Below are 12,031 nucleotides of genomic sequence, written 5' to 3'. Positions count from 1 at the left end.
GCTCTATCTGGGCAATGGAGAAAGGCACAAGTAGAAAACATGCATGTCTTTCCCTTCTCAAAGGTCAGTCTATCTGGGAAGCACATGTTACACTTAGTGGTTAATGGGAGATACCTAAACAGAGCATCAAAGGAGGGCCTTTTACAACCAGAGAAGACAGAAAAGCCAATAAAGCAGAAGAACCTGCTCAAGATGAGGCAAGAAAGTATGACCAAGGACAGGATAAAGGATAAAACTGAACCTTATAATTCAGAAAATATGAATACCCAAGATCCTATTTGAGACTGCATAGGAAAAACTCAGTTAATTTTGTTATGGCTACATTTCTTTATCAAACAGAAATTGTTTTTATTGCTAAACTAATTATTAACTTTTGATATCAAAACAGGAAAGTATTCTTAGGCCAGTGGACCGCCCACTATTTTCTCATGGATAAATCGACTCACTTATATTGCTCATGTAGACTAGAATCACTAAGTAAAGAACACCAGAATAATGCTTAAAGTTATTTTCCCAGGATTTTTCTTTTCATTTGAATTTCAACAGGAAATGCCCATTGTGTAGGTGACCCTTAGCACAACAGCAAGAATGTCTTCAAAGACATATAAACACAAGTTCCTAAAAGATGAACCACGGCTTGAGTTATCTCATTTCCATCTCACTCAGGCACTGGCAGGAAAGATTTTCTTCCCCAAAACTCAGAAATTTTTCGGTGAACCATCGTGCTGGACAAGCAGGTAAAACTAAAAGGGTAAAATTCTTAGACAATGCTCAAAACTAGCTCTACTCAGATATTTCAACACTTACCTCATGAAACCTTTATAATCACAAGTAAAACTGATGAAAGATGACTTCAACATCATCTTTGATTTCTTCCCGTATTTACTTAAAGTGTTTGAAAACTACTGGATAGAGTAACACACTCTCAGCTGGAGAGAAAGCATACAAGACATCCTGATAGAAATGACTTTGATCACCAGAAGAATTGAGATTAGAAGCTGATGTCCATATTTAATTGGAGCAGAATTTTTTAATCCAAGCACCAGCCTGCATGTTTTCAGTCCTACTGCCATTACTTTTTTCCTATGCTTTGACCATCTTGTTTCATGTTTCCCTTTTCCCCCAGCAAGAACTAAGCACATAAGTATGGGTTTTACTTACGATTGTGAAGTTCATGACTTTGAGAATCCAGATGGTCATGGCCAAGTTCACCAGTATTAAAATCATGAGGAGCAGGACAAAGAAATATAGGCATCTCTTTCGCCAGCCATAAATCCCTACTTTGTATACCTGTGGCCCCTCAGAGCTGGGAATGGTGCTCCTGTGATGTGTGTACTGTTCCTGAGGCATCTGAAATAAAGAGGTGAGAAAGATGCACTCACATAAACTGCTGAGATGGGGGGAGAGGAAGAGGGAGAGAGAGAATGAATCAACTGATGAAGAGGGAAGGCAATGGCTGGCTGCTGTCTGTACCTTTGTACCTCTTAAAATCTCTAAAAATCTGTTTCCTCTGGACACAATGGCTCCTCTGCAGGCTTGCTTTGCCCCCCTCATTTGATACAGCCTTGTTTCCTGCTGTGTATTCTGATACGAAAGGGACCCCTGCCCCCAGGAATTTATTTTCCCAGTGATTCTTAGAATTTCAACATCTTTTTTGAGGAAGACATTCAGAGAGCTATCAAAGACCTCAAGGTAAAATTTGGGATTAGTCTTAGTAAATAAATTAAATCAGCAGTTCATCCTTATAGTGTATAAATAACTATTTGGGCAATTTATTTCAAGAGTTAAAAAAAATCTCAAATATAATCATTCTGTATTGCCAGACTGTGGATGGCAAAAGTAGCCATCTTGACATTTCTTTGTATTAGAGTTAAAAGGGGTTAAGCCACACAGCTTAAACCTTACTGGACTAAGAATCTTACTCTCTGTGTGAGTCCGTTACAGAGCTCTCACCCAACTTATTTAGTGAATGTAAAGGAGGGTCAAAGTCAAGTAAATTGGGCACATGCCTTCCAGGAGCTTATACAGAGATAAGAAAGCAAAGTAATTAAACAATGATTATAGTGGAGATAAATCAAAATTTTTATTAACATTAACAGGCCAATCCTGTTCAAAATAAGGAAGCTTTCCCAAATCCCTGACATTGACAAAAATAATCCTTATACTAGCATTACTAATTCATTATCAACACAACTATAAAATTCTAAAACCAAAACAAATTCTGAAACTAAGAGCCAACAAAACTACAATAATCCTATCACTGCAAACAGTAAATAACTGAGTACTGCTAAGTGATTTTCTAAAGCTCAGTTGTATGCATGTGTGCCAAGGGCTTTGGCACAGGGTCTTCTGAACACAGCATTCCTAATCTGCCTACAGCCATGTGACAACACGGCCCTACTGCTTTTCTCTATTCAGATAACTACTCAACCTTTATTTTGGCACTTTTCCTTCATTTGGCCCTCATACAGGCATTGTGCATTCCCTGAAAATAAGGCTCTTATTAGCCAATGACAATTTAATAAGTAATATGTGGTGCCAATATGACCATAAGGACAAACCAAAATGTGCGTCTTAAAAAAATATCATGTACTGGTTATTAGGTCATCTCCCATATTGTCAAGATGATTATTCTACAGATTTTAGATAATCATAGAAATGCACACATGTAACCTAAAACTCTCCTTGAGAATTCCTACCATTAGGCATCAGTGAAATTCTACTTGTAACCGTGAGTTCTTCCTTATTGTCAACTAAAATGTGTCCTCCAACAGCTGGCATAACTCCTGTCTCATTCCAAACAAATAGTACACAACTGCTAAAAATGAACCCCAGGCACAATTACATGTTTAAATGTATGTGTGGAGTTGTGAGTGTGGAAAAATGAATGCATGAATTATACGCAAATGAATGCCCCTCCAACCACTGTTGGCTCTATGGCTGCCTAGAAGTACAAAAAAGGCCCCACCAAATACCACTGGGAAGTTCTTGTATGCATCTTTGGAAATTCTATTTCAGGTTCCAAAACCACTGGGTTCCTAGCCAAGGGGTAAGTTTTGTGCTGTAAGAGGACCTCAGTTTTATTGTTCAGTTGCTGAGAACTCTGCAGCTCGTACATATGTTGTAAGAAGATGGGAACACAACAGAGTCAACTCTCTGTGGTCTTTGTGTACACCAGGATCAATTAACAGTGGAAAGAATGTCTTATAAAGCTTGAAGGAAATTGGACATTCATTTTCCATTAAATATTCCATGAAAGAAGGAAATGGTCACAGAATCTTAGGCTCATGTCTCTAATGTCCTTTGATTTCAATCTACTAATTTCACAAAAGAGCTGAATTAGGATTAGGGACGTTAACTCACTAGTGCACAGTTATGGGGTTTGTGGCAAGGCCAAGGTCATGAACAACAGTCTATGGTTCTTACAGGCACAATAATGAATGAGACAATCAACAAATGAATGTATAGAAAGAAACTGACAATACTGCCACCATACCAGTCGCCTTTTCTCTTTCACTCATCCAACCAATGGTATTTTTGCATAATTTAGCTTTAGGATCTATTGAAATATGTTTGATGAGTCTAAGATGGGGATAGCAGGCTTGTGATTTGTTTAATTCATGATTGTTAGAACTTGACAGAATACAGTAGTTATTTTGATGAGGGGTTCTCAGTCCTGGAAGTACATCAAGAGTCAACTGTGGAGTTGTTAAAAACATCTACACTGGTTCAATTAAAGAACAACCATAGGTCTAGCACCCAGCCATCAGTAGTATGACAGGTCCCCGGATAGGTCGAAGGGCAGCTAGGCCTGTATATCATACGTCAAGAATAGAGTCACTCAACCCTGACTATGCAAAGGAATCCAAAAGAAACTTAAATACAAGTTCCTATCTCCATCATGAGAATCTGGGGATCAGGGTGATCCATTGTTAAGAAACTGCTCGGTAAGTTCTGAGTATACCTTAAAATGGCTTTCATTTTCCCTATAATAGAACCATTAAAAAGAAAAAGCAGAAACTGTAGCAAGCTAAGCATGGTGGTTCATGCCTGTAACCCAGTTACTCAGGAGGCAGAGTTCAGGAGATCACCATTTGAGGCCAGCCTGGGTGAAAAAAATAAGTGAGACCCCCCCATCTCAACTAATAAGCCTGGTATGGTGGTATATATCTGTGATCCCAGCTACATGGAGTCCATAGGTAGGGGGATCATAGCCCAAGGCTGATCATCAGCAAAAGCAAGACACTATCTGAAAAATAAGTGCAAACACAGAAAAGGCTGGGTGGTATGGCTCAAATGGTAGAGTGCCTGCCTAGGGAGTTCAGGCCTTTAGTTCAAACACAAGTGCCACCAAAAAAGGAGAGCTCTTCATCTGAAAGCAAGAACAAGGGTCTTGTTGCCTTTAAGGCATCTCAGCAGAACCCTTGGGTTACCAAGAGACAATGATTTATTTCCAACCCCACAGCCGAGGAGGCAAAGGGCTCAAGGCCAGGAAGAAGCAACCACACCCCCTTGAGTCACATGGCAAAGTAGAAGAGCAGGAATTAGAACTCAGATCTTTGACTATATGCTATAATGGCCTGTTCTGTGGGTTGTGAGGCTCCTGCATCTCTGCCCCATACCCTTTCACGAGTCACACAAAAGAAATTACACCAGTTTCCAACTCTGTAAAGTTAAAAATGAACAGGGAAGGGAGAGAGCACTTTTCTATGAATGATTATCCTAGAAGGTCTTGCCAGACAAACGTAAGGTGCTGGATACATCTTGTTAATAACTGTATAAAAACTGAAAGTTTAGATAGGGGAGAACATTAATTTTTGTAGTCAAAATCAAAACATGTTGAAATGATAAAAACAAAGGGCAAAGACAATCTCTAATGTATGTTTCTTCCTGTTCCATCCCTCAAGAAATTTCCTACCTAGGGAGTAAAGTTGGAATTCTAAGTCTTCATTTGGGCAGGCCCCTTTGAAGGCCCTTGGAGGAGCCCCAGTGATGTAGCAAACACAGTCAAATATTTTTATGAAATTGAGAAGAGTGGGAAGGTGTTGTTGCAACTAGACAAACCCTGTGACTTCCCTTCACACTGGATGGTTCTCAAGAACGTAGTCAATGAAAAGGAAGCTGAACAAGGGGTGCACATAGCCTGGGTGCTGTTGGATGTATCTCCATGGCTTGCTGCACCTGCAGACCTATATTACTACTGCCTCTCATGGCATTGAAACATATTCCAGGAATACTCCTTTCACCGATGGCACCAATGCACCAAGAACATGACAAAAGCACAGGACCAAAAGGACACATTGCAAAGTAAATGTGACCTACTCTCACTGAAGGGTAGAAGAGGAGAGATATCTGGAATAGCAAATATTCAGATGTATAAAATTTCAAGGGAGGAATTTGACTCTGATCAACATGTCAAAACAGAATTCTCTACTTTCAGGAATATACTTAATTCAATTTAAATTCTGAATGTTCCACAGATATTTTCCTTTTTATAGAAATCACAGAGTTAATCAGAATCCATGTGTCTGCAGATTATGTACATCAATTGTGTCTCCACGTAAAACTGCAAACTTTAAGAACAACCATTAATACTTAAATTTTCTGTCAAAGCTGCCATTAGAAGTAATTATCTTTCTATTGTCTATTCAGAAAATGACAGTGGCAAACAGTTGTCAAATGAAGAGGTGATCGAAGGCGATGCAGCCTCACAGTATAGAAGTATGAGACAGTCATTAATAATATCATTCCATTAGACTTGTGATGTCACCCTTTAAAAATTGATAATTTCCTTTCCCACTGTATATCGATATTCGTGTGTTTAGCCTAACATTGTATTCTGAGCCTTACAAATCCCAGTCCTCCATGGTTCTTCCTCAAAGCACCATGATCAGCCATGGAGGAGAATGAAATTCTGTTGTTTGCGGGAAAATGGATAGAACTAAAGGTCATATTATACAAAATAAGCCAAACAGAGAAAGGCAAATATAGCATGTCTTCTTATCATATGCAGAACCTAGATCTTGAAAAATGAATGCTGGGAATGTGAAGTTCAGACTGTTTGGAGGCGGGAATCAGAGGGAGAGGGGATGGTGAAGGGGAAGAGTGAAGAGGGTATGTATAGGATTAAAGTATTTCAGGCACATGTATGAAAAATTGAATAATGAAGCCTGTTTAAAATTGTTTTAGGAAGGGATAAGGTATGAGAAAGTATAGTAGATGGGGTGAGTTTGATCAAAAGACATTATACGATTATATGGAACTATTACAATGAAACGCCTTTGTATGATGAATGCAATTAGCATAAGAATACAAGATCCAAGGATGAAATTGAATGTTGTGTGAGTTTTCTATGTATGTATGAGGTTGTACATACACACACACACGTGTATATTCACACACGTACACACACACACACACACACACAAAATGCACCCAAGCAGGTACCAAGGTCTCTGTGTGCCACCATCACAGACATGGCTGCCTCACTGGATTCAATGAAAGGACCAGTTGTCTGTGTTCCACTGGGAATAGTTTCCAGACTTGAGAATGCTTAAAAATAATCACTCTGGGAATTGAATGAAATAGACTCTTAAACCTCACACCAAGAGAGTCTAACTTAGTAAGTCTGGTGTGTCTCAGGAATCTGTTTTTAACAAGCACCAAAATTCATTCTGATACAGTTACCCCAGGGAACATGCTTTGAAAACACAAATGTTGGCCCAACCCTGATACACCCTGGGACATCTCTGGCCCTCTAGTGCTGCTCACAAGGGTCGCCCTTCCTCCTTCCATACCCCTACCCATGTGTACCCTTCTGCTGTCCCTTACATTTTTGCTACATTCCTGTTCTAGAGTATCCATTTTCATCTCCCTCTTTCAGCACCTTGCTTAGCTTTCAGATTTGGTTTTAGGAGAATCTGTTAAATTAGTTAGTTGTTAAAATAATAAATAATTTGATAACACCTCTACTGATCCCTACTTGTCAGGTCATTTTGTACACAATTCGCATATACTAACAGAAGCCTTATAAGGCAGTCATTATTAGAAATTATTACTTAACAGTTTATAAAGTCAAAGCATACAGAAGGTATAGGAGTTATGTTTAATCTTAGCCTTTGGTATTTTGGTCACTAAAAATGCACCAATCATTAGGCTTATGTTTAGTGCCTTCTCTGTTTCCTTACTTCATTCTTGTCAATGCCAAGGGCTTCCAGAACTTGTAAGTTTTAGGAATTTCATCCATCTACTAAAAAGTTCCATTAAAAAAATCAGTCATGAAAATTCAGTATAACTTTTCTTAATGCTCATTTTCCTTGGATCTTCTGAAGCTTTGGGCAGTGCCAACTTCCCTTCCCTCCTGGAAACTCTGCCTTTCTTTGACTTTGCAGGACCAGAATTCTTTTTCTACGTCTCATTGCTATCTGTCTTTCTCAACTCTCTTCTCTGCTTCTTTCTTCCAAGTTCATTTAGTGAGTCAGTGTTCTCTCTCTTTTCCCCGTAGGGACAACACTCAATTTCACCCTTTCATTTTGTGCTTTTATGAGGTTGAAACCCAGCTTAACACTAACTACAGCTTCCATTGCAAACTGAACTTATATAAATGCCTTTCACCCACCTAGTCTCACATCAAATCATAGAACATTGATCAAACTCCATATAGTGTACCAAGTTTTTATGAGATGGCAAGGAAAAGAAGTTACTCTATCTTTCTGAAGCTTAGTTTGGATAGAGAGGGACAATGGACATTGTAAGTGCATAAAGATACATAATAAATAATGTTAAGTGCCTGCACCACATATTTGGGAAGGTTAATGAGAGAATGGCAATATGGAAATACTTTATAAAGACTGACCAAAGACGAACTATATAGACTTAACATCTGAGCTGGGACTTGAAGGTTAAGAAGAGAGCAAAGTGAAGATGAGGCAAGACAGAGACAAGAAAGCAAAGACCAAAGCTCCGTGCACATGAGGCCAATGGGACTGGCTTGAAGCAGGTAATATGGGATGGGCTTGAGATGCAGTAGGAAAACTGGCTGGAGTCAGATGATGGTGGGCCCTGGAGATCACAGTGAGAAGTTCAGATGCTACTGAAAAAGCAGTGAAACACCAAGGCCACAAAAGAAACAAGGGAACCAAATCTGCTTTATAATTTTAGAAAGTATGTAGCTGTGCCTAGACTATCATAGTTACAAAAGAAATATTTATTGCTTTTCCCACACCCTAACAATCATGTATCCAAAACATTCCAAAAAGTTGAACAATAATATAATAAGTCTCAACCAGTTAAATATGCTTCCTGGAGTCTTTCCTTGCATCTGCAGGGGTGAATCTTAAAAATAAGTCAATCTCTAAAAATACCTGTTTCTTAAGGATCACAAGACAGTAATAATTTCTTTACATTGTTTAAGAATTTCTTCACATTAATGTTAATAGAGAGATATATCATCTCTCTGAACACAAGATCAAATCTTCCAAGTATTTAAATCCTCCTTCACCTCCACTAGTATCTAAAACGTATCATATAAAAAACATTTGCTAATAAGTGAAAATAAATGAATAAATGAAAATCTAGCCAACGTCAAGTAGCAAAGCACTCTAATAGTGAGTAGGCAAGTAGCAATACTATCAGAAGTAAAGGAATGAAGACCTATACAACTTTCCCTTCCCAAAGGCCCAATTATACCTTTTCACCTGTTTATAAACAAACCCAGTTGTCTTGGAGATCATGTTTCTTATGCACAGAATGCAACAGGATTGTTTCCCAGGGTAAGAAGGTAACACAACTTTCTGTTGGTTTGCTATTCAACAGCTGTACTAGATGCTGTACTAGGACCGCCCCACTCCACTTCCCGGGCTCATTAGTTGTCAAATACAATAGTAGAGTTTCCAAAGGTCATTGTGATGAGCTTATTACTCGAGCATGGTTTTGAGAGTTATAACCTCATGGTCTCAGGCATTCAACTCTTTCTACCTGGGATCACACAGTACTACAGATCAAGGGCCCAATGGTAACAAACAATCTCAAGGAAAAGATCTATTTTATGACTTTGACTTATGAAGAGCATTCTTCAAGGTTGTGTGGCTGTTTCCCTTCCACCCATGCAGCCACCACCCACACCTACTGATTTTCTCACGCGCTTGCAGCTTTTTCAATAGCTTGAGTTCTGTTTTATATATAATTGCCACAACCACCAAAGTAAGAGAGGTATCTACAAAATAGTCATGGTACCTGCATTATCAACATTATGTTATGGAGATAATTTTTAAAAAATGACTAAACATTCTAAAGACACATCAATGCCACCAAGCTTCCTGATGAACTTTTTCTCTTTTTAGCAGGTGAATGTAATGAGCCTTGATCTATTGTAGATCAACTCAAAGGCAGAATTTTACACAAGGCAGCTTTAGTAGGCATCTTAATAATTACTGCTTAACTCTGCTACCCACCACATCTCATGGTTTCTTGTTCCATAAGGGAATTTATCAGATGTGATTAAGTGCAGTTCTCTGCTCAGTTATATACTATAGAGGAAAAAACAGAGCAAAGCATAGCCTAGACTTCCAGGGGATCCCTGATCTTGATTTATCTTTTCCACAGTGGGAAAAAAAAATCTTATTGACCATTTACTTTGTACCAGACATCACAATGGTTCCTGGCTTATACAGCCTTCAGTAAGAGTGATCCTATTTCTGCTTTCATCTAACTCATGCGTTAGTGGAAGAGGTCAATAACAAACAAGCAAACAGAAGCAACAATGAGAAATTAAGCTACATCCTAGTAAGGAAGCAAGAATTTCAGAGAACAGAGGTGACCCAGTCTTGTCATGGAAGGACACTCTGACAAGGTGAGAGCTAACCTGAGAATAAGAAGGGAAGCCAGCCTTCTAGAAGAGGTACAACAAAACTAGGGCCTGAAGAGCATACACAGGACTGAAACTGAATGAGCTTAAATGAGATAGTAAGAAATGAGCTTGTAAAAAGAGGCTGGGGCACCACTACAGGGCACCTCATAGTTATGATAAGCAGTATAGAAAAAAGACAGATGAATAACTACATTAAATATTATATTATTATAATTTCTACTATATTATTAGAAGTAAAACACCATACAGGCCAGATGTGGTTGCTCACATCTCTAATCCCAGCTACATGGGAGGCAGAGGTAGGAGGATCACATTCCAACACCAGCCTGGGAATTACTTGAGACCCTATATGAAAAACAAGCTAAGCCAAACAAGGGCTGGGAATACGGCTCAAGTGGTAGAGCACCCGTCTAGCAAATGTGAAGCCCTGAGTTCCAACCCAATACTGGCAAAAAAAAAAATTTAAGTTGTGATACAAATTAATTGAGGTAGTTTTTTATGGTTTTGTTTTTTATTTGGTGAAGTACATGTTAAAATTTTCAGTAAGATGAAAAGTAAACATGAACTATGTAATTGCACAATTGTGACCAGTTTATATAAACAGCAGGCATAAGTTCCTTACAGGCTCACTACAGTGTCCAAAATTAACTGTGGAATCAGAACCATTTTGAATTATCTTGGCACTTGAAAGGCTTCCCTTAGCCATGCTAATTTTGTGGTTTCTGATTTAACACTATTTGCTTTCAAGGGCTGTTTTCATTCAGCCATCCATATAAGGCATTAGTCTTGGATTACTAATGTCTGGAACAATTTAGAAAATTGTAACAAAATCATCACTTTTAGTTTTGATATAATAATCCACATTTCTCTTGTGAACTTCACACAGTAGAGTAAATGCCTATTCTAGGAAAGCATTTTCTTTTAAACCAAGTATTTGTATTATTTACAAGTGAGGTATTCCATGTTTTAGCTTTGTAATAATTGGAATATATCTAAGTGCTGAATAACTTCTGAAAATTAGACAAGCATATGTATTGAAAAGAATGTAAAGTTAAGAGCCAAGCAGTGGTTCATGCCTGCAATCCTAGTTACTCGGGAGGTAGAGATGGGAGGAAGTTTGAAGCCAGTGGGGCAAAAAGTTTGGAGACCCCATCTCAATCAATAGAAGCTGGGTATGGTGGTACACCTCTCATCCCAGCTACATGGTGAGTGCAAATAGGAGGATCAAGGTTCAGGACAACCTGGGCTGTTTGAAAAACACCTATAGCAAAAAGGGCTGAGAGCATGGCATAAGCAGTCAAGTGCCTGCCTGGCAAGTGCAAAGCCCTGAATTCAAACCCCAGAATCATTAAAAAAAATTATCACACTTTTAGCTTCCTTTCATATAGATAGTCACTTTATCAGCTTTTTAAAAAAAAAAACTTACAGATGTGTTCAATATATACAGAGGCTATATTTAATATATATGTTTAAAAATACACACATTTATATTTTCTTTTTTATACTTATATATTTTCTCTCATCTATAAGATTTTACACATTATTCTAAATCTAGTATATTTGATATAACTAAGCAACAGTCCCACAAAAACATACAGGAACTTCATTTTTTAAACAACTGGGCCATTTAAAATTTTATGAATGATAGATAAATTAACCAACTCCTTAGAGATGAACACGGAGGTTGTTTTCAGTAATTTGCTGCTACATATGATTTAAATCAGTAAATGCTTGCTAGGTTCTATGATATGCCTGCACCAGCCATCCAGACAGATACCTTGCTTCCTGTAGACTTTATGCATAGTGCAGGAAACAAACAGATAATTTGTGATGGTTAATCTTGATTGTCAACTTGGTTGGATTGAGAAGTACATAGGCAAAGCATAGTAAACCATATCTCTGAGTGTGTCTGTGTGATGTTTCCAGACAGGATTAAGTAAGGGAAGGCTGACTCTGAATGTGAACATCATCATCCCATAAACTGGGGGCCCAGATGGAATAAAAGGGGGGAAAGGAGAAAGTTAGAGAGCCCAGGCATATTCTCTCTCTCCTCCTCCTCTCCCTTTCCTTCCCCACTTCCTGGCCCCCATGATGTGAGCTGCCCTCTGTTCCACCACACCTCCCCCACCATTATGAATTGAAACCTCAGACGCTGTGAGTTCA

General features: G+C 38.5%; 1 protein-coding gene across 8 annotated transcripts in view; it reads right to left on the bottom strand.

Moving 5' to 3' along the window:
* The window catches only part of Sgcd (sarcoglycan delta), a 940,103-nt gene that overhangs the window by 388,903 nt on the left and 539,169 nt on the right, over positions 1 to 12,031 (bottom strand). For all 8 annotated transcript variants that reach the window (XM_074057632.1, XM_074057628.1, XM_074057629.1 and 5 more), the window contains one exon: positions 1,162 to 1,350. In XM_074057632.1, the coding sequence (XP_073913733.1) occupies positions 1,162 to 1,350 (189 nt within the window). The remainder of the gene's footprint in view (positions 1 to 1,161; positions 1,351 to 12,031) is intronic.

The sequence above is a fragment of the Castor canadensis genome, chromosome 16 (assembly GCF_047511655.1).
Source record: "Castor canadensis chromosome 16, mCasCan1.hap1v2, whole genome shotgun sequence".
Classification (NCBI taxonomy): domain Eukaryota; kingdom Metazoa; phylum Chordata; class Mammalia; order Rodentia; family Castoridae; genus Castor; species Castor canadensis.
Note: the sequence above shows the minus strand (reverse complement) of the source record. Positions and strands in the feature narration are given on the sequence as shown.